Source organism: Ctenopharyngodon idella, chromosome 22, assembly GCF_019924925.1.
Source record: "Ctenopharyngodon idella isolate HZGC_01 chromosome 22, HZGC01, whole genome shotgun sequence".
NCBI classification, from domain to species: Eukaryota; Metazoa; Chordata; class Actinopteri; order Cypriniformes; family Xenocyprididae; genus Ctenopharyngodon; species Ctenopharyngodon idella.
In genome coordinates, this window is record NC_067241.1 from 25,365,305 (window position 1) to 25,389,462 (window position 24,158).

Sequence of the window (24,158 nt, forward strand, 5' to 3'; positions counted from 1 at the left end):
GCCTTTCCCTTCTGCTGACCTCCAAAGCAGACAGAGCTGCTCAGAGCTTCTGAAGCTCTGCGTGCGGTCCACGTAAACGCGCAGGGCATGAACAGGACACAGCAACACGAGGGCTGGATCTGCCTCCTCCAGGGGCAGCGCTTGCAAGTTCACCACCTGGTCCTGGAAGGGAGTGGTGGGAACTTTGGGCAAATATCCAAGCCGTGGTCTCAGGATAACGTGAGAGGAAGCCGGCCCGAATTCTAGGCACGATTCGCTGATCGAAAATGCTTGCAGGTCCCCGACCCTCTTAAAGGAAGCGAGTGCAGTCAGGAGCACTGTCTTCAACGACAGATGTTTCAGCTCGACTGACTCAAGGGGCTCAAAGGGAGCTAGAGCTGCCATCACCTCACAGGCACTGGATGGGAGCCACAGATGATTCCTCCAGGTGGCAGCACTTGGAGGCATAAATGCACCGCAATTGCACAATCCACCTGAGGAACCCCCATGAACCCCCTGACCGCCCCACAGACGAGGGTAGTGAGAGAGGAAAAACTTTGAACAGATTTTGGCACTAATGTGCCTCCATACTGTCAAAGTTCTTCATGCACTTCCGGGAAGAAAGGCATGGGGGCAGGGCAAGGCGATCTTTCGCGTCGCACTCTAAGCCCAGAACCAATCCACCAGCTGCGATCGCTCAGAGCGAGTCTGAGCGTGCGGCAGCCCAGGAAAGCATGGCTGTCAACTCTGAAACCTATTCAGCATGAGCAAACACAGCTGAAGCGGGAAGCTCAGCTTCATCTTCCTCTCCAGAGAACGATGGCCCTCTCACCGATGAAGCTATCGTCATCTGATCCTCATCCGGAGCGCTCAATGGCACGCTGTCAGCAGGCAGCTCACCGGCACACGACGCGCTGAGGAGTGGGAGATCCGTGGGGGTTTCCCCAGCGGAAAGCTCTCGCTGTAACCCTGTCTCCCAAAGTATTGAACTGACCCGCGGCTGTGCTTTTACACACAAGCGGCGGCTGGGCAACAACAAAGGGGACTCAAGCCTTTACGAGAAAGGAGAGTCATGACCTGCGTTTCGACGTGATCATGTTCCCTCGAGAACATGAATCACCCACGAACGCTGTATCAACATGCTGGGCATTTGACACAGAGGCCGTGGCCGTCGGATGAAAACAGGAAACGACCGTCTTTAAAAAGACACTCGCTGCCGTGCTCGCTCTTTTAGGGGAAATGCTCTTAGCCAAAGTGCCCAGGGGCGAATGCTGCCCTGTGTGCACAGCAAGCTGGATGCAAACACCGCTGGAATGCACCATCACACCTGCAGAGAGATCCCACGACGAGCTGCAAGCAAAATAGCAATTAAAATTGCTGTTTTTGGAGTGTTCTCCTGATAGCAATTAAAACTGCTGTTATTTGCTCAGAAATTTACTCTCAACAGAGCTGAATTGGAAAGAGCAATCACTTTACAACCGGTGTGGCCCGGCATGTAAATCTCACTGGCCAATTCCCATTGGCTTGTTTTGTTTTGTACCACTTGGAGGTGATTGGGCTCCCAAGCAAGGCCTCATTATGTCAGTATTGACGTAACGTTGAACGTGACTGACTGAATGGGAACATGCCTTTTTTTTATTTTTTGATATATTTTGTCTAAAGGTTCAATAAACTGTTCCATTAAAATGTATTTTTCTGACTATTATGCCATAGGTTTTATAGGGTCAAACATGGTTTGATTAAAAAATGTTTAAAGGTCTGATCTGGATTCAACTGGATCTTGGTGAGCCTTTGGATTGAGGCCAGATGGACTTGGCTGAGGATCCGCTGAATCTGTGACGGTCTGTGGTCGAGCAGAGTGCACTTTGTTGCATAACTACAAAAATTGCATTTTACTGCCTGCCTGCTTTCTTTTTTCTGAAAAGGAGAGAGAGTGATTAAATAGATATGAGTAAAAGAAATTGCCATCAGAGACCAGAAATCTCTTCAAGAACGAAGTTAGTGGATAAAGACAACTCATTTCTAACCATTAAATTGAATAACAGTAAGATAACCAGTAATCTTCTATTTATGACTGAAACCTTTTATTCACCAGACACTTTTAAAACCTTCATTAAACATGAAAAGCTACCGCTGTACAAGCAATAGCCTATATACAGTAAACTCCTGTTCACCATTATGGACACTAGGGGAAGCTTCAGGAGAAGAGACTTTAGGAGAAACCTCTTCTGAAGCTTCTTTTTGTCAGTTCTCCATCTCCACTATGAAGTAATGATGGGCGCTTTTGAAACACTTAGTGAAGCTTCATAACCTTTGCAAATCATTTGTTTTGAACCAGTGATTCGGAGCATGTATTAAAACTGCCAAAGTCACATGATTTTAGTAAACAAGGCTTTGTTACTTCAAAAATGTTTCGAAATGTTTCAAAATTTCAATGGTTCGCCACTAGGGGGCGATAATCTATGTGAACTCATGAAGCATTGGCTGCATCCGAAAACCAAGGCAGCTGACTTGATGCCTTGATGCCTTATCAGGCAATGACTTGTAAGGCAGCATTTGTGCATGAAGGCACCTCACGAAACTGATTTTGGACAGACTTCTGAGGCAGCGTAAAAGTTTAATGATCTACAGCAAAATAGCGCGAGCTTTGGTGAGAACTAAACAAATATTTAATTACTACAGGAGTAATTTCTCGCTAGAAATGACATCAAAAGTGGAAAATGCTGGTCAAAAAAGTACATTTACACAAACTGACCAGCAAACGCAACTTTCGGATGCCATGTTTATTTTTCTAGCTCAACTGTCACAAAAGGAATGCATAGGATTGTGGGATACCAAAGGCAGCGAAGGATACATCTATGCTGCCTTAAAAAATTGATCAGATGACGGTATCTCAGGAAAGAGGAAGTGAAGCTAACATTGGATTCGGACGTGCCTTGATGCCTTCCTACCTTTAAAATGTGTCCTCCAAAGGCAGCATTTTCTAGTTTTTGGACGCAGCCATTGTGTCTAGATTTTTACCTGATCTCGGATCCATTTTTAAATTTGTGGACATTTAAAAGGGGAGGGAGGTCTAATGCTATTTCGTGCATTCTGACTTATTTACACTGTTAAAGAGTTGGATTCTCATGCTAAACATGGCCAAAGTTTCAAAACACGAATTGGACGTATGACAAAGTATTTCTTGGCCAAAAATACTCTTCCGATTCCTCACAAACTTCGCACTTTTTTTTTTTTTTTTTTTTTGAGTATGGCCATTTATTATGTAATAAAGGGCAGAAGTTCCTTGTACGGGCACTTCTCCCGGAAGAGCACATGAGCACACATCGACCAGAGCGAGCACACTCATCAACACGCTTCGTTCGGCTTTACGGAAGTCGTCGGCAGCCCTGCACAGGACTTGCTTAAAGACTTGTCACTTAGTTTTTAGACCATGAAATCAACAATGTCACCAAAGAAGTATGTTTTTGGTTGTGAGGGAAAGATAACCTTGCTTCCCAAAGAACCCAGTGTTAAGTTGAGATGAGAGATCTGTGCCCACGCATTACTTTGATGCTATAACTATCAAAATAGGGATAAAGTCATGTCTGATAGTTGCAATCACTTTTTTATTGGTTAAGATGAATGGAGAATATCCGTGGCTGCTCGAGCCCCAAGGATCGGCGCTTTTTGGTTTCATAAACAAGGCCCAGTTCTACGCTGGATTTACAGATCATTTGAAACTGAAAGATGGAGCGGTCACAGCGATAATGATCCCGGTCATGAGTCGGAACCGCAGGTGGTGAGTAAAACTGCTTCAAATGTCTGTTTTGTTGGCAATAGGCGCCTAAGTGCATATAATGTAAACAACACGAACGTAGTGAATTCATAAATTCATTATTCATCATTCACTATACGCTATATTCATTATAGTAATTCAAAAGTTATCCATGGATAATGCGATGGTGTATTGTGTGTGTTCAAATACATTTGTTTAGCTGACCATTGATAGCTTGCAGATGATCGCTACACAAAAGCTGCACGTGCTCGTCACTCTTTAGCTCCGCTCACACGGCACGCCTCCAGGCGCTCGGCTGTTTTCAGAAAGACTCGGTACAGCGTATGTATCTTTTATAAATATGATAAAACTAAAGACTTTTCGGAGATATGAAGGATGCACTGCTACTCTATAGGTACTCAAGATTAACATGAGATTGGCAGAAACTGTGTGTGACACCCCCCCTTTAATGACACATTTGTATAATAAAAAGGAAATGTTGTAGTTAAAAGTCTCTTATTGGTCTGAATAACCAAGCTCTCCACAAAACAAACAAAAGCCCTCCAATTTAACCCTTTTGACACATATAGGTCACTATAGTGGACAGCTAATTAAAAAACAATTTTCTTGTGTATGCATGGGTTTTGATTGCACAGTTGCACAGTGGACACTAGCTCATCATCCTATACACTGCCACCAAGTGGCAAGCTGTTGTATGTGGATATTTTTTCTCCAAACTGGCCAATGGCCAGTCAGAAATGCCAAGTTGCACTGGAATAGTTGCACTTGCAGAGTCTCCTAGAAGGAAAAAAAAAAGCTTGATGCCGCTATATGTCTCTGTACAGTCCCAAGTAGGGCTGTTCAACGATATCATGATTAAAAAATAAGAGTCTGTGTTTACGTAATATATGTGTGTTTGTTCTGTGTATAATTATTATGTATATATATAAATAAACACACATTCATGTATATATTTAAGAAAAAATATTTTATATTTATATAAAATAAAATTATATTTATATATAATATAAATATATAAAAATAGAAATATACAGTAGTCAACATTTGAAGTGGATCAAAAAAGTTTATCAAAGTTGTCCTAAGAACTAAGTTGTCCTAAGAAGAAGGTTTTTAGACAACTTTGATGAAAGGTTTTGATCCACTTCAAATGTTGACTACTATATTTCTTAAATATATACATGTATATGTGTGTATTTACATTAAGTGAAGTCAAATAGTAACCATTTCAAGTCAAATTAACATGAAGCAATCACATTTGAACCAGAAACAATGGTGTTAAATCAAAATGAATTGTTTAAATAAAGTGAAGAGCTTCAAAAATCATATATATAGGGTTCACTTGACAACAAAGGATGGGAAGCTTACCACCTATTTTTAAGTTGCAGCCAACCCCTTACTCATACATGATATTTTGACTTTGTGCTGCCTGACTCAAACAGTTAGTCACTATAATTCCAGAAAATCAGATAGGCCTAGATTTTGGCAGGAGACCATCTGATTAAAAATGGCTTAAGAAAAAAGAACTGAATTGTTTAAAATGGAATCTTTAAAACAATGAAATAAACCTTCAGAGTATGATAAACAGTGGTGGCTTATACCAAATTACCAGTCTCGACTAACAGCAATAACTGTAGTGACTAGTGGCAAAAACTAGGTTATGGTAGCCATTAAAAATATCAAACAATGGCTTATTCCGTATGGATAAAATATTAACTACATAAACTAATTTTTATAATTGTTACTATAGGTCTAGGTATACTATGAATTATAATATTTAGATTTATGTGGGAACAAACAACAGACAATTCCTTGAATAATAGCCCTACTGTCTTTGTCAACTTCATTGTTGTGCATTGTTGTTATGGTTCTTCACTCATTGACTCATTCTTAAATAATGCATATAGCACTTGAGGGCACTATCATCAAAGAGTGAATGAAATAAAGTGAGTAATTCCACTGATGTTTGCTGACTAATCTTTTGTGGCCATCTAGAGATCAAAAGGATGAATAGCACCTACCATACTTGCTGTACTGTTACAGGCACTGCATAGTTTCATGATTTATCATGTTTGCAACATTACCGTCAGGTCAGGTTCCATTCATGCACAGTTAAACAGCTAGTCAATAGGCAAAATCCAATAACGCACCTCTGAAGGCTCAAAGGTCATGCACATTCAATACAGGTTTCCTGCCTTAAGACTGAGATTTCTCTGGATTCCCTGAATCTTTTCACAATATTATGTATGGTAGATGGTGAAAGACCTAAATACTTTGTATTGGGAAATGTGATTTTTGAATTGTTTGACAATTCTCTCATGAAATTTGGCACAAGGTGTTGAGCTATGACCTTTCTTTGCTTGCAAAAACCAAGCCTTTGGTGGATCTTCCATTTATCCTCTTCAACAACATGAACTCTTATACGGGTTTGAAAACCACGTTATAATGATTACACATAAATTTTAAAGGCTTCCCTATATGTTATCACCCCATATTTGGTATCATTTGAAAGCTTAGAGTCTAAACTTTACAGTGAATACCATATACAAAGACTTTACAGAGAATACCCTTTTGTTTTTATGATACAATAAGCAGTAATATTGAGCTTACATATACATTGGTCCCAGATGCGAATTTCCGCATGACGATTGCGAAGAAAATATGAATATGTATTTTTTATATCAGTCATATATATCAAGAAAGCTCTCATTCTAAGGAATGTGCCCATGTAGTTTATTTCATTGTGTGACAATCATAGCTCAAAGAATCACGCAGTGAAGTACAATCACTCTGAGAAAACAAAGCGTCACATTCCAACTCCGATGACTGCGAATCAGCCACAAACAGCTACAAATAGACAACATATACTATAATATTTATCACTTTCAGCAGTGGTTTATGTAATTTCAAAGGGTTTTCTGTAAAATGACACTGGGATATTGCATTTTTACCACTGTATATGGGTATGGAAAGACTTTAGATTTGGGTAGGTGGAAATTACATAAAGCAGAAATTACATTAAAAAAAAGTAATATTCTTCCCTTCAGGCGCATTTGAATAACTCCTGCGTTCAACTTGATAGAGACAAAATTATTTTTTCCAGTGTTGGCTGAAATCTAGAGGAAACAAACAAAACTGTCTGCAGGTGCTGAATCACTCAGGACCTGAGTTATACACTTTCAAAAAAGAATTTATAACAAAAAAAAAATCAAAAAGCGCCTCTTTTTTGGGGGGGTTTATTACAGCACAGACAACATATACTATAAATTTTTTTTAAATCACTTTCAGCAGTGTTTTATGTAATTTCAAAGGGTTTCCTCTGTAAAATGACACCAAAATTTTATATTTAGAGCACTGTTTGTGGGTATGGGAAGCTTTTCAATTTGGGTAGACCAAATCCAGGTGGAAATCCCCAAAATGGTCCCAATGCCAAACACGATTTGGGTGTAAATGGACGAACACGATTTCCATTTATACCCAAACATGATATTGTGGACTGTTTCAAAATAGTTTAACTTTGATATTCTATAATTTTTTCACTTTTATTTTGCCTTTGTCCCAACTTTTTTAAAGTGTGTTGCAGCCATCAAAATCTAAATTTCTTTATATTTCCAAAATACAATTAAGTTGGTCAGTGAAAACATTGGAAATCTTTTCTTTGTACATTTGTCAGTTAAATAAAGGTTTGAGAGAATTAATAAATAACAGATTCTTGCTTTTATTGCATTTTACAAAATGTCCCAACTTTTCTGGAAATGGAGTTGTAAAAGTGAAAAAACAATAAAAGGATACATTTAGCAAATAATAACTGCAACCAAGTGCATTATTGGATTTTGCCTATTGGCCAGCTGTTTAACTGCACGAATGGAACCTGACCTGACTGTAATTTTGCAAACATGATAAATCATGAAACTATGCAGTGCCTGTAACAGGACAGCAAGTATGGTAGGTGCTATTCATCATTTTGATCACTAGATGGACACAAAAGATTAGTAATGGACCCTTTTACGATACTGTTGAAAGTTTTGGTAATTCCAGTTTCACAGTCAGCAAACATAAGTGGAATTACTCACTTTATTTCATTCACTCTTTGATGATAGTGCCCTCAAGTGCTATATGCATTATTTAAGAATGAGTGAATGAGTGAAGAACCATAACAACAATGCACAACAATGAAGTTGACAAAGACAGTAGGGCTATTATTCAAGGAATTGTCTCTTTTTGTTCCCACATAAATTTATATATTATAATTCATAGTATACCTAGACCTATAGTAACAATTATAAAAATTAGTTTATGTAGTTAATATTTTATCCATACGGAATAAGCCATTGTTTGATATTTTTAATGGCTACCATAACCTAGTTTTTGCCACTAGTCACTACAGTTATTGCTGTTAGTCGAGACTGGTAATTTGGTATAAGCCACCACTGTTTATCATACTCTGAAGGTTTATTTCATTGTTTTAAAGATTCCATTTTAAACAATTCAGTTCTTTTTTCTTAAGCCATTTTTAATCAGATGGTCTCCTGCCAAAATCTAGGCCTATCTGATTTTCTGGAATTATAGTGACTAACTGTTTGAGTCAGGCAGCACAAAGTCAAAATATCATGTATGAGTAAGGGGTTGGCTGCAAATACTGCACTAACTTAAAAATAGGTGGTAAGCTTCCCAACCTTTGTTGTCAAGTGAACCATATATATATATATGATTTTTGAAGCTCTTCACTTTATTTAAACAATTCATTTTGATTTAACACCATTGTTTCTGATTCAAATGTGATTGCTTCGTGTCAAATTGACTTGAAATGGTTACTATTTGACTTCACTTAATGTTTTCATTTTGAAATAATGTTTCAGTCAAGTAACCCAATCAAACATGACTTTCACTTCCCATCATGCTTTGCACTGGGCTGAATTGGGAGAGTAAATGTTGAAATAAAGTGTTATTTTATGCACTTTTAGCAAGCTGAGAAAATGGAGAGACTTCTTAATGTTTAATGTTCTATTATGTTGATATTTAAAAGTTTCTCTTATGTTAGTGTTTTTGGTGGATTACCGTTGTGGTGAAGTGTTGAGTTTGTGCTTAGGTTGAGGACCTGCTAACAAGAACTGTAAATGCTTTAATAATAAATTGACCACTATGATTAGACCAGTATCATTTCTAGACTGCCAACACAGAACATCACATGTGTAAATAGTTATGTTTTGTTTGTTGTTATGTAAATCACAGGACAAAACATGAAGCATTAATAATTGTAGGATCATTATATAGAATTCTTCTATTTATATAGAATTCATTACAAACAGATTTCCATGCATTTCTTTTTTCACAGCTGATGTATTTTGCTTGCTTTAAAAGAACTGTCTCTTGTTTAGTAAAGTTTTTTTGTTGTTGATTGCAGTCTTTTTCTGCTGCCATTGTTTTCCTTGGATTTGCTTCTCAGTTCCATGCAATTTTAAGCTTTTCTTGGTTCATTCCATGTTTTATAGGCAACCTCTCTCATGCTAATTCAGATTAGCACAGTTGGTTTTAAATTAATCTGGTTTATTTTAATTCAGGACTCCATAGTCCAGGTTTTAGTAATCTGTACTTAATCTGTGTTTCAGAAAGCCATTTTTTAAGCCACGATTAACTATTCTGGATTAAGGCCTACTCCTGTTTTAATTTAAACCCTGTCTGGGAAACCACTCCTATGTGAATTAAATTACTAACATTTCAATATAATGAATGGCACATATTGTATAAGATGACAATAAAACGTTATATTTAACTTGTTTTCACACATTTTATTTTGTTATGCATTTCAGTTTAACCTTGCATTTGCCTTTGCATTTCTATCTCAATCTCACGAGCACCTTGCAGTTCCATCATGAACCTCTAGGGGTCGCAAACCCTTTGAGAATTAATTTGGTTTCTTTTTAAACAAGAACACGTGTACAAAATGAAAGAGTCGACGTGTCATCCAGCAGAAATACAATGCCACTACTTAAAGGTGTTGTAATCATTTTTTTTTTTTTTTTCAGAATACCACACAAACCTTTTTGCTGTAGTTTTTACTGTATGTTTTTGAGTGTTATTTGAGATCATTATTATGTTTAGATGGTGTAATTACAACATCTGCCAGAAGGGGCTAACTGGACCATTCTAAGCAGCCAAATGAGAGCCCTTAGTTCTGACATGTCTTTGCAGGTTGTGACTAGTTATTTAACACACACACAAAAAGACATCAAGACAAAGTTTTAGGTAAACATTTATTTTTGGTAGCAAAAACAGCACCTTGGAAAACAGGATACACAACGGGCAACTTTTTTCTTATTTGCCAGAGTACAATGAAATGACAATCTCTACTAAATAGGCAAACCACATGGATCTACCACTAACATGCTAGTAATTTAGCACAAACACAAACATATCCCTTCATAGTGAATGTGAAAATCAATTAATTAGCATGTTGAACAATTCAGCTAAATGGCTAGCTCATGTTAGTGGCACATCGAGGAATGTCCAGCCTACAGATGTGGCCATGTTGTGCAAGGTAAGACTTGAAGACAATATTGCTGTGCAGTGGCCTAAGGGCGTGTGTTTTTAGTGATGTGGATTAAGGCACGACAAGAGCAGTGAGATTATTTGGTCCCTCTGTAATTCTTTGGCCAGAGTGAATGGTTTATTGCTTTACAACCTGGTTTATGACTGCATTCCTGTCTAGCGCCTTGGACCGCAGTCATAATGGTTGAGAGGGAAGATCAGGAATGCATAAGAGGCGTGAGGTTTAGAGGACAGAATTGGGGAAGGGGACTCTCTCAATCTTGGACGACCTCGGAGGACTCGGACACAACTTTGCCATCCTTGGTCTCGATCATCTTGATCACAACACTCTTCTTGGTCTGAGTGATACTTTCGCCATAGCCGCTGCCAGAGCTGTAGCCGCCACCAGAGCTGTAGCCACCACCAGAGCTGTAGCCACCACCAGAGCTGTAGCCGCCACCGTATCCGCCGGACAAACCACTGGAATAACCGCTAGAGTAGCTGCTGTAGCCGCTGCTTGCACTTTCCATGGGATAACCCCCATAGCTCGCTATCGGGATAGAAACATGGAGAAGTTAGATGAGGATCTTCTGCATTTCATATAGTTATAAGAACTGTCATGTGAAGAAGGAACCCTGAAAAGGCCAGCATGAAATGTCCATGATACAAGGGCATACCAGAACCCCATGCTGGGCTTTTCAACACAGTTCTCTGTGATAAAGAGTCAAACTTACTGCTCTGTTTTGAGATATTGATGGACTGGATTCCACTTGCCAGTCTGTTGGAAAAGAGCAAACAAGAAGTAATGAGAATCTCGCACAGAATGAGAAATCTGAATTTCATCTCAAATTAGATTATTAGGTCTCACAGCAAGCATGCATTTGATGAACTCACCTGTCCTCCTCTCCTTCAAGGAGTTTTCTGTAAGTGGCGATTTCAATGTCCAGGGCGAGTTTGACATTCATCAGGTCCTGATATTCCCTAATCTGGCGTGCCATGTCCTGCTTGGCTCTCTGCAGGGCATCCTCCAGGTCCTTAACGCGGGCCTTGGCGTCTCTCACGGCCATCTCGCCACGTTCCTCTGCCTCTGCAATCTGGTTCTCCAGATTGGCACGCTATTGAAATGAGAAATATTTGTGCTTAGTTTTACTCCTAATATCCGTTATCTTACAAAACAAAATTAATGATAAAATATTTGACATTTTGTGTTTATGTAGTTGCATACCTGTCCTTTCACGGCATCGATCTCGGACTGCAGTCTCTGAATCATGCGGTTAAGATCAGCGATCTCTGTCTTTGTTGATCTAAGGTCGTCACCATATTTGGTTGCAGATGTCTGCATCTCCTCGTACTGAGAAACAGAACGTATGATCATGTGAGATACATTTAATGCACTTCAATAGCAACTAGAACAAGACTTTACAGTTTGGATGATATCCCAAAAGATAACATACCTTGCTCTTGTACCACATCTCAGCCTCAGCCCGGCTTCGGTTAGCGATGTCTTCGTACTGAGCGCGGACCTCAGCGACGATGGCGTCCATGTCGAGATTCCTGCTGTTGTCCATCTCCACAACAACTGAGGTGTCCTTAATCTGAGACTGCAGCTCACGGATCTCCTACAAGTCCACAACGAGAGAAAGTAATGTTATTAAAGTGTGTTTTGTCAAATACAAGTGAAAGGTATGGTTGAATGGAAACTCTATTTGTAATTTACCTCCTCAAAGATCTGCCTGAGGAAGTTGATCTCATCAGTAAGGCTTTCCAGTTTGGCCTCCAGCTCAACCTTATTCATGTAGGCCTCGTCAACATCCTACAAAAAAACAATCATAATTTAATCATCATTTAAGTTAGCGTTCATGAGTAGTAACACTTTATTGAACTGTGTAACTGTTAGACAATCTACGAACCTTCTTGATGAGCACAAACTCGTTCTCACACTCTGTGCGTTTGTTGATCTCATCCTCATACCTGAAGAGAGGTGAAGAGGATGACATTGGTTAAACTCATTGTAGTTGAATGTTTTGAATTGTTTATAAAGTTGTACACTAGGAGGCAGCAGTGCTCCATCTTTGTAGTGAGAAAGAGTCTTTCTGGATTCAGTTCAGTGTTTCCCTTGGGTCTTAGCATTAATCGGCCCATCAGATTTGTCTAGAGATCCATGAAAGGTGCCGCGTAGATGTTTGTTCAGTAGCTGTAAATCTGACTCATGCTGACGCCCATTTAATTGCAGTACAGATGTGCTTTTTAAATGGGATATTATGTATATAATTGAAATGCCTACAATTTGACTTAAAAGGGTTGGAAAATGGGCAAGTATATTAGTGAGTGAATAGAGAAACAATGCAGTTTCTGTATCAGTTGCATAAGCTATGTTGGATCATGAATTGAGTTTATCAGACCTATAAAATATGTTTTCCCTTTATTCAAATTTATGGATCCTCATTTATTCTGGGATCACTTAAGTGCACCACAAAAGCCTGCTTTGACAATACTTGTCCATCCCCCAGACCAAATGTCCAGCCAAACTGTAATGGGGCTTTTGTACGTACTTGTTTTTGAAGTCCTCAACGAGACCTTGCATGTTATGAAGGTCAGCCTCCAGCTTCATTTTGTCATTGCCAAGGCTGTCAAGCTGTCTGCGCAGATTGCTGATGTAGGCCTCGAACATGGCATCAATGTTGGAGCGCGTGGCTGTCTGGTTCTGAAGGAGGCTCCATTTTGTCTCCAGCATCTTGTTCTGTTGCTCCAGGAAACGTACCTACATTGGCAGGATGAGAATAGAGGTTTTGTCTCAATCAAGGCACAAATGAAAACCATACTTGGCAGTGAGCGCAGCTTCAGAGAGCAACGCCCCCAGACCGATGCTGCAAAGTCAGTTTGGAATCATGGTTCTGTTCCAGCTCACAGAAGTGCAACCATATGCCAACATATTGCTTGTGGTTCAGTGATCTTCACAAAGGAAAGCACTGTTTTCCTTAAATAACGAGAGATGCATGTGTTTTCAGTTTGCAGCGCTTTTTTCCTTTTGGAAACTGTGACGCATATTCCAGTAGGACATCAGGAAGGGTGACCACAGCCTATCCTGTCGAATTTACTTTTTGGAGATTGAGATGGAACTATAATAAAGGTTTAATCTACATGGTTAATATTTAAGGGGCAGCAGAAAGAGACCAGTTCAGCTCTGCTGGAGACACTTAAAAGAGTGTGTAGATGGTGGGCGGAGAGCAAATAATTCAATGATAAGACTTTAACAGCTTGAGGTGAACATTGCACACTCAACTATGTTACAATAAAGGTGTCACTGAGCCAGTTGACATTACTAATCAACTGTCTTATTCAAAACAGTCAGTGTTTTAATCAAATAATGTAATGCAAAGCAGACTATTATAGTTAAGAGGAAGGGCATAAGACCTAAAGGCTTAAAAGTGTGGCAGAATATTTCCTCTTCTCATTGTTACGTAACCTATCCAGTGCTATCCAGAACATGACCCTGGCTCTTCAAATTAAATATTAACTATCATGGTATGTGACTAACTTTTTTGTTATATTTAGTTGAATGCGTATTTTGTTTGCAGTTTGGAAATGTAGTACATCAACTTTTTGTAATAATTAAACAGTTTCATGTCCTGCAGGACGTCCTTATTTGGGTGTGGACTCTCCACAGGGTTTTAGAAGTGCCTTAGGGCATCCCATTCAAATGAAAAACCAATCTACTCTGACCATGTACACACCCTTTTTTCCCACTTTCCATAAGTCTCATTTCTTTCCCTTTGATGAGAATGTATCCGAACCCCACATATGTTTTATATGCCACATTAGATTCAATTCTAGAGACATTTTAAGCAGGAACATACACTCATTTTCATTCCCTTGTGGCATTTTCTGGCCACCTGTAAGTTAATACAACTTTTATTTTGACTTGTACTCTAAAACCTCATATCTGGGAACTTTTTGACTAGTAAATGTACAAAGAAAGAAACTTTAAACCTACCTTATCAATGAAGGAAGCGAAGCGGTTGTTGAGGGTCTTGATTTGCTCTTTCTCTTGGGTGCGGACAATCTGGATGTTGGGGTCGATCTCCAGGTTCAGAGGTGCCAGGAGGCTCTTGTTGACGGTGACTGCTTGAATGGGTGCCACGGCGCCAGAACCCATACCCATTCCCATGCCAAGACCATAGGCTGAAGAGCTGCTGATGAAGCCACCACCTCCCATTCCAGCTCCCATGCCACGATTGGCACCTCCATAAGAGCTGCGCACACTGTAGCTCTGTCGGCTGGCGCTGGGGCCGGAGTAAGACATACTGCTAAAGCTGCGTGGGACAGATCCAGAGGAGGAGGACTTCACGGTGTAGCTGGTTTTCTTGGTGAACGACATCCTGCTGATGTGTGTCTTGTACTGGTAGAGAATGACCTGTAGCTAGGGGGTGCGAGAGCAGCAGATGTGAGCCTTGTCTGCTTGCTGGAGAAACTCGAGCAGATAGAGAGAGCAGCAGGCTCTGCCTCCCACTATATGTGTGGCTGAGTGGGAGGAGTCAAACTGGCTTAGACTGGCCAGTCATTACCAGGGTGGGTGTAGGCTGAAATTCAATACTCCTATCTCTGCATTCCTATTCTATCCAGTACTTAGATGTTGTGATAATTCAATATGACTAGAAACAGATATTTTCTGAGAATGTTTAAGGGCTTAAAAAAAAAAATACAATGATTTCTATATTTGACCCTTTTCTTTTTAAAATATATATTATTTGTTTTGTAAAAGAATGGGTCACATAAAATACAGAGTGTAAACACACAATATGTCAATAATATTAAACATGAGAGTTGAAGTACTTTAAAGCAGCACCAGCATCTATCAATGTGACGCACTAAAATAGCTTGCATCTATTTGCCTATACAAATAAGACATCTGGAAGGCTTTAAATTTCACTCTAACCCTGTGACAGCTGACATGTTTTATCTCTCAACACTGGAAGCTGTACAAAGTGGAACATGTGACATCCAGCTGTGCTTTAGCAATACCTACAGCAGCAAATGAAAAGTTGATGGTGGGAATTAAGTATGTACTGTAATACTTGACAGACATAATTAAGCAAAGTTGAAACTAAGCTACTGAAATTAAGCTAGTTGAAACTGCCCCACATCATGGAGGCCACCAAGAGTTTCTCAGTTTGAAGAAGGCAATAATCATAAGGTTTTAAAATCTACCCCCTACGGTCCTGGAGCCTTCTGGAATCCAGAGGTCTCCTAAAGTTATCCAGGTTTATGGTCATGCTGCGTTTATAGTTGAATAGCCCAAGGATTTTTTTTTTCTTCTTCTTTTTAAAACATGGATTAAGTTGAGGAACGTTCTACATTCAGCTTGAGTTTTGGCAAGTACTGTGACTTTAATGATACTAGGGAAACCATGAGATAAGGCTGGGCATTCACCAGTTTAGTTTCTGTTTATCTGTTTATGTGGGTTTAAAATGGCACTTTCTCTGCATGGTTTTGCACTGTACCTTTCCAGTTATGTGACTTTTTGCTGTGTCTTGTCTTGATTCATTTTAGCCATTGCATATTCAAAAGCTTCTACATGACCACACCAAAGCACTGAATTCTCTAAGCATTACAGTATCTATTCAAACAAAACTAGATCTGCCTTGACCTGTTACCCCAGCACAGTCCTTTCCATTGACCAAACTGATTTCATCACCAGGTGTTTCAATGGTTGGGTCATTAGGCGTGACATGTGCTGATACATTTAAAAGGCCTCATTACTGAAGTCAATAATGTTAATTAAGTCAGATAACAACTTCAATCTCCCAAGCAGTATCTATTGATAGGGACTGACATGCTGTGGTGCACGTGTCAATTGTTTTCTTTCTGAGTGACTAAAATCTTGGCACCTCAAACAATGTCTGCTGTCTTTCATTACTGGAACTGCTTAATACCAAAGCATGTAGAAAAGATACTGATTTAATTGTCAGTATCTTTAGATCCCCTTTGCTTTCATCTTCTTCACTGGTTTTCAGTCACAGAGTCATGATATCTTTAGGCATCATAAAGGCTTTTCCTAAGACTACAGAATCCCGGCTATTGTTTTTGAGAGGAACCAGGGAAAACCTGATCAGGCTCACTTTTTCCATGCAGATATAATACGGCCTTCTTTTCAGACATGCTCCGATAATAATTGTGCATTACACCATATCCAAACATTTAACAAGAAGATCTTTATTTATTATTATGAAAATAGATGACTGAAGATAACAGTCTAATCAACTCCCACACATTTATGGATTTTGACACCATTTGTACCACTTTTGGATTTTATTTCAAAGTGGTTTATCTAAGTTTCTTAACTAAGACAGCCCTGCAGGAAGCATTCATTCTTTCATTCCACTGAAACAGTGATATTTCTGTGGTAAGACAGTCCATGTGCCTATGACTCACTCACTCTGCCCAGAGAGTGAAAATGCGCCTTTAGAATTACAACAATATCTCTCAGTAATGCAAAATGTGATACATCCAGGGCCTAAAATGAACACTCGACAAGCACCAAATGCAAGTAAATCTCGGCACTGGCGAGTATATGAAATGGTGTCACTTGCCAGTCACTTGCGAACGTCTAACACTGTGTCCTAACCATACGTGATGCGATAAGATTCCAGAGAGAGGCAATTTGTACGGAGGCTGCATTTTCAGGACCGCATTTCTAGGACCACAGTTCTAGGACCCTAGCAATGATTTAGTTGTTTAATTGATTAAGTTTATATATTGTCCTAATCAACCCCTAGCCCTAAACCTACCCGTTGGTAATGCTACTGATTAAATTTAATTGATATATTGTCCTAACCAACCCCTAGCCCTAAACCTATCCATTGGTAACCTTGTTGAAATATTTAAACTAGATGGCGCTGTCACAAAAACTAGGGTCCTAGAAATGCAGTCCTGAAACTGCTGCGGTCCTAAAAGTGCAGCCTCCGGTATTGCAGGCAGATAATATTGACCAGATGTGAGATACGACGGAATCAATCAAAAACCACAGCCAATCAGAACAGCACGTGGGCGGGCTCTTGCGGCACGTGCACGGCACCAGAGATTAATCTTGACGGCACTCGCAAGGAAATGGATAAGTACATAATAAAATTCACAAATATTACAACATTTAAACAATATTAAAATTACGCGTTACTAAAACAATCTTTGTCATAGAATACACTTGTTTGTTCACAGTTTGAACGTTCTTGTTTCCATTTATTTCATTTCAAGATCTGAGGTGAATTATCCATTGTTGCTTTTAGTACGACTACAAAACTGGGAGCACTAAATGATATTCAAAGTTACATTACACGCTTTTAAACATAAAATAAAGCACATAAACCTTTTATTGTGCATATAAAACCATATTACCTTAGATTATCATTGCCATATACTTAGTGTTGTTGTTCCAGCTGCAACATCGCAGAAAAATAGAAACAGTTTCAAAACTAGAATCATCGCGTGTCGCCGTAGCAAAAACTCTGATTAACATGGAAAAGACAGGGATAGATATATCGCTGTCTTAAAGTGACAGCAGCCTAATATTCCTGCTGCTGTCTGTTTTTAATGTTAATCAAACAACAGAGGACAAAGAAAAATCACTCACTGCTCTTGACTGAATATTGTATTTATTTGTGCTTTTGCTTGCAATTTGATTGTTTTTATTATTACTGAATGTTTACTTGTCTTGACTCTTTAATAATGTTTTAAATATATATTAGTAAGGCTAGTAGTTTGGTATCATTACTGCCTGTTTTTGCAAAAAGTTTCATGGCCGGTAAAAAATCAAGTCACCAGCCATTGGCAGGTGTGGCAAAAAGTTAGTTTAAGACCCTGGATAACATCTTTTGACCTCAACTCTGCTGAACTAATGCAATGTGGACCATAGCTAGTAGTTAATAGTGGAATGTTTTCTAACATTCTCTAAAACAGGTAAAAACGGGTGTGTCTTTTCTGTTATGAACTCTCCTAGGACATTTTGCTGCCATTCCCTATCTCTTATCTCTGTCTCCGCCCTGATGATTGCTTAATTATAATATTCCTCTGTTTACGCATTTACAGTGATTGAGGATGTCACTTTTTGTGACAGCCAGAAAGAAAACTGATTTAATGTCACATAGTGATCATGCCAATCTGTGTACACCTAATGGAGCCATCTTACCCAACTTTTCCATGCTGTGAGTGTGAATTAGAAATAAAGCTTTTAATTTCATAATGCACATTCTTTCTGCACAGTCAGTTAAGATGAATTAAGAGTCAGTTATGAAACATGTCAAATGATGTTTCATCAAAGATCGCAAACCTGATATTCCTGCTGTACGTGTGTGTGAAATCTAATTGAAGCACTCTGATTTGAGGCCTGATTGTATCTGTTCACATCAAGTGTCTGGAAGAATCAGCTGAGATTGAAGATGACCTTTTGACAGTCACTTCACACCCCAGCAGAGAACAATAAATACAGTGTGAACTTTGTGTTGTAAGAAACAATGATATTTGATCCTTTGAAGGTTCAGGTTTCAATGTTGCTTAATGCTTTCTCATGCTTTCCTTCACTGGTTTCATCCATTCAGCGCATATTGTGTTTGATTATCTTATACATCTAAATCGGAGACACCCAATTACACCCAAAACACACACATATGATCACTCCCTCAGGGTGCGTCATACCAGATTTCATGGTAAAATACTGACCCGTGTCGAATGCGGGCAACAGGATATGATGTCACAATGATGTCACGATCTAATGCTTCTGTTTTATTACATATAATTTAATTTTTTTTTTTTTTTTAAACAAATGTGAATTATAAATGACAAATAATAATAACTGGTAATGTAAAATATTATGCACTCTACTGTCTAACATCGAACTTCTAAAGTGGCAGTAAAGACATTTATAATGTGGAAATAGAAAAGATTCTATTATTTCTGTTCTTTTGAACTGTCTGTTCATCAAAGAATCATCAAAAAAAAAAAATCCACAAAAATATGAAAATTACATTTTTCAATATATTACTATAAATTAAGTTAATAGACAGAAAACAGAAACAAATAGAAAACAGTGATATTAAATTATAATATTTCACAATATTACTGTTTTTACTATATTTTGGATCAAATATATGGATCCTTGTGAGCATAAGATAATGTTTTCATCATTCATCAATCATAGTTGCACATTCAAGACTATCACAAGTCAGAGCATATATAAACGATGTATAATTTATGGTAATGAAATTATGGACCTATGACATTGCAGTTACTTTGCCAATACGTCATGAAATTACTAAAGTACTACAAATATAGTACATAATTGGAACATTATTGGTTACTTCCAAGTCATTTGACAAAATTTGCTATGTTAGCTGACTACATTCTTGATGACAAATCAGCAAAATTTGCAGTAACAATGTAGAATTTACCACAGAAACTAGATATGTAATATATATATATAAAGATGTTCAAGATGAATGACAGATCTGTCAGCTGGCCCAAAACACTGTCATGAATGGAAGTCAATGGACACATTCACCCGTCGTTGAAATGTTTGTAGGTAAAAACTTAGTCAGGCATTGAATTCACACTAGAGATATCCCAATGTATTGTAAAAAAAAATGACAAAAACTTGGATCTGGGATATTTTCAGCCAACCTCCAATCTCAATGAGTCTAAACAATCACAGCACAAAATATCTGCAGAGTTTGTTCAAAAGCTGTAATCTGATAGCAGGACTGAGAAAGAATGTAGTGTACCATTCCTCAGAGGTGAAATATTCAGTGGCTTTCAGTGGTTAGCTGAGCTATTTTTTCATACCGTATGCCTCTTCAGAACTTCCCCAATGGCTGCCTGACCAGAAGCCACACCCCTCGTTGTCATGGCAACAGGGTTACCACAGATCACAAACTACTGACACATATTCACAAGTTTCCGTTGTCCTCTGCTACATGACTATTGGTTGTTGAAAGTTTGATGCGTTACCATAGAGACTTTTGAAGAGACATCATATGATTACTAGCAAGCTTATCATCAAGCAAAATATGTGTGGGAAATGAACGGTTTGTTCAAGTTTACAAGAATAAGTTTTGATTACATGCTTAGATGAACATATATATATCTACAAGATAAACATCATAAAACAAAAATTACCCTGGAAAACAAAGTGAAAGTTACTTGGAAATTGATTTTCTTTCTTTCTTTCTTTCTTTCTTTCTTTGTTTCTTCTAGAGCAGTCTTTTTAAAACCGCACATGCATATTTTCATGGATATGTGTGTTAAAGTCTGCGTTTGTTATCACTGAAGGCGAAGCTACTTCAAAGACTCAAGCCATAAATCTCTCAACTTGAATGTACTCTGGTATGTCAGATATGGCAGGAAGGTGAATGTAACACACAAACTGCTCAAAAATAATATGTATAGTAAAAACACAAGCACACTGAATGAAATGCAAACACTGATGAAATGTATTTTAATTTTTAATTGTATTTTTTTAATATTAATACTTACCATTTTAAACTCATGTTGATAATTTCTTTCATTCCAGATGGCCATCCCAGGAAACAAACGACATACCAGTAATTCATTGTTGCTTTTTTTTTTTGTAATTTCATAACTTACTAATTGATAATGCAACTATTAAAATGACCAACTCTCAATGTCGTCAGTACGACCTCCTAAGGTTATAAAGTAACCATAAACTTTCCAATTATGTACTATATTTGTTGTACTTTAGTAATTTCATGACTTTTTAGTAACTGCAATGTCATAGGTCTGTAATTTCATTACTATCAGTTATACATTATTTATGCTCTGATGACCAGAGTTTGTAATTAAATGTCAATCACAAAACTGAAATTTCCCTTAAGATGAAATGTTTCATTTCACCAAATCAAAAGATACAGACGATTTGCTCTTAGTGAAGTTATGTACAATTAAATAGTGCACGTTAGACATGTGCACAGAAAGACCCCAGTTGGTTAATATTGTAAATGTTAACACTTTTGATAGTATTTGATGTCACTAAGTTAGCCTATATTGTGGAAACTGTAGTTATGTTGTCACGACGAAACTTTGGTCATAATATACTTGCTGTATATATTTAATATTATAATTATTTATTTATTTTTAACTTACAGCGCCACTTGAAAGTTTGTGAACCCCTTGCAGAATCTGTGAAAATGTGAAAAATTTTAACAAAATAAGAGAGATCATACAAAATGCATGTTATTTTTTATTTAGTACTGTCCTGAGTAAGATATTTTACATAAAAGATGTTTACATATAATTCACAAGACAAAAAAAATAGCTGAATTTATTAAAATGACCCCGTTCAAAAGTTTGTGAACCCTTGATTCTTAATACTGTGTGTGGTTACCTGGATGATCTACGACTGTTTTTTTTGTTTTTTTTGTAATAGTTGTTCATCAGTCCCTTGTTTGTTCTGAGCAATTAAATTGCCCAGCGTTCTTCAGAAAATCCTCCAGGTCCTGCAGATTCTTCAGATTTCAAGCATTTTTTGCATATTTGAACCCTTTCCAGCAGTGACTGTATGATTTTAAGATACATCTTTTCACACTGAGGACAATTGAGGGACTCAAACACAACTATTAAAAAAGGTTCAAACATTCACTGATGCTCCAGAAGGAAGCACGATGCATTAAGAGCCGGGGGTGAAAACTTTTTGAATTTGAAGATCAAGGTAAATTGTACTTAATTTGTCTCCGGGAAACATGTAGGTATCTTCTGTTGCTTCCAAAGGGCAGTACTAAATGAAGAAAATTGATATTTAAACAAAATAAGAAAAATTTGGACATCTTCATCCTGTTCAAAAGTTTTCACCCCCCGACTCTTAATGCATCGTGCTTCCTTCTGGAGCATCAGTGAATGTTTGAACCTTTTTTAATAGTTGTGTTTGAGTCCCTCAATTGTCCTCAGTGTGAAAAGATGGATCTCAAAATCATACAGTCACTGCTGGAAAGGGTTCAAATATGCAAAAGATGCCGGAAATCTGAAGAATCTGCAGGACCTGGAGGATTTTTCTGAAGAACAGAGCTCAGTTTAATTGCTCAGGACAAACAAGGGACTCATGAACAACCATCACAAAACAAAAAAACAGTCGCAGATCATCCAGGTAACCACACACAGTATTAAAAATCAATGGTTGACAAACTTTTGAACGGGGTTATTTTAATAAATTCAGCTTTTTTTTGTCTTGTGAATTATATGTAAACATCTTTTATGTAAAATATCTTACTCAGGACAGTACTAAATAAAAAATAACATGCATTTTGTATTATCTCTATTATTTTGTTAAAATTTTTCACATTTTCACAGATTCTGCAAGGGGTTCACAAAGTTTCAAGTGGCACTGTAAATATATTTTTAATTTATATTTTTTATTTATTTTTAATTTATATATCTTGCTTTTGTTTAATGTTTTGTTAATCTGTGTTTTTCCTAATAAATGAACTGAATTAATTTTGAGTCTACATTCTTCATTCACGTCTGTTGAAACAGCCTTTAAACAAAGTCCCTTTAAAGTCGTCATGAAATCAAAAAGGACCCTATTTACTTTGTTAGCGCATATAACTAGTCTTGTGGTGAACAATTAATCCGTGCAAGTTAATACACAGAAAAAAATTGTTTGTCGTGGTAATCTTTAATCAAAATCTGAAAAGTTACTTCCGGTCTGAAATGGCGTTCCTTCTCTGATGACGTCATTTTGATGGCTTGGGTTGAAAACACTTAAACCACTCCCCTCCAACCGTTAGTCTGCTATGAGTGAGAGATGGAGAGGAGGAGCACTAAAGTAAACCCTGCCTTCTATTCAATATTCTGTTTCACTTGGAAATACGTCACAACACTGGAGAAAATTCGTTTGCAACTTCCGGTTCATGGGGACTTTAGGACAAGTCATTTTACTCGGTGGCCATCTTTGAAACGCCTCTCGGGCATTTAAATGCAGCTCCTATCTCTTTGAATGGGGAAACATCAAATTCTCCAAAGCTGTTTGCCAAGTGCTGGACCTGTTCATAGATAATCCTCCAGTTCTGATCTCAGATCTGATGTTGACCTGGGGAGAAGGTCCAGGCTGTTCATCATTTGAGATGGACTCACTCATAGATGATCCTCCAGATCTGATCTCAGATCTGATGTTGACAGGATATGATGTCACGGGCAACAGGATATGATGTCACGATGATGTCACGATCAATTGCTTCTGTTTTATTACATATAATTTAATTATATTTTTTTAACAAATGTGAATTATAAATGACAAATAATAATAGCTGGTAATGTAACATATTATCCAGAACTGGATGATCCTCCAGTTCTGATCTCAGATCTGTTGTTGACCTGGTGAGATGGTCCAGGCTGTTCATCATCTGAGCTGGACTCACTCATAGATGTCTCCACACGTTCTGCAGATGGGCCATTAAAATACTCTGGATAAAATGCAATTTGCATGGACTCACCTGATGCATTAACAGTGATGGACCAGTAATATGCATTCCAGGCCAATATGGAGAGCAATGGATTGTGTTCAGGACCAGGAGTCAGGGAATACCGAGTAAGTTCATTGAGAGATCTTCAAACCAACCCAATATAAAAACCTGGGTTGAAAGCAATGCGATGACGTGGGATGCGTATTTCTGGAAGAGTCCTCTCGACACCATCTTCTGTCATTGTTACCTGAAGCACATATTCTGGCCATATTTCATAAAACATAAGATCGCTGTGGAAATACAAACCAGAAGTCAAAAGACAATGAGCGCAGCGCTGAAAAGGGGCGGGGCTACATAAGGTCTATATCTTCTCCTTAGAATGCTGCTGTGATGTCATCAGTGGAACAAGGGTTTAA

The 24,158-nt window shown here is 38.1% G+C and overlaps 1 protein-coding gene and 1 long non-coding RNA gene across 2 annotated transcripts; one reads left to right on the forward strand and one right to left on the reverse strand.

Annotated features, from left to right (window-relative positions):
• The first annotated feature begins 622 nt into the window (after positions 1-622).
• LOC127504695 (uncharacterized) lies at positions 623-21,700 on the forward strand. Its single transcript, XR_007927427.1, has 3 exons — positions 623-3,760; positions 20,525-20,653; positions 20,841-21,700. It is a non-coding gene; the product is annotated as an uncharacterized LOC127504695 (long non-coding RNA).
• On the reverse strand, positions 9,992-14,781 carry krt8 (keratin 8). Its single transcript, XM_051879612.1, has 9 exons — positions 14,277-14,781; positions 12,835-13,043; positions 12,193-12,253; positions 12,000-12,095; positions 11,737-11,901; positions 11,508-11,633; positions 11,177-11,397; positions 11,017-11,060; positions 9,992-10,832 (listed from the first exon to the last, which is right to left on the reverse strand). Exons 1-9 carry the CDS (start codon positions 14,658-14,660, stop codon positions 10,558-10,560), a joined length of 1,581 nt encoding a protein of 526 aa, XP_051735572.1. The 5' UTR covers positions 14,661-14,781; the 3' UTR covers positions 9,992-10,557.
• Positions 21,701-24,158: the final 2,458 nt, after the last annotated feature.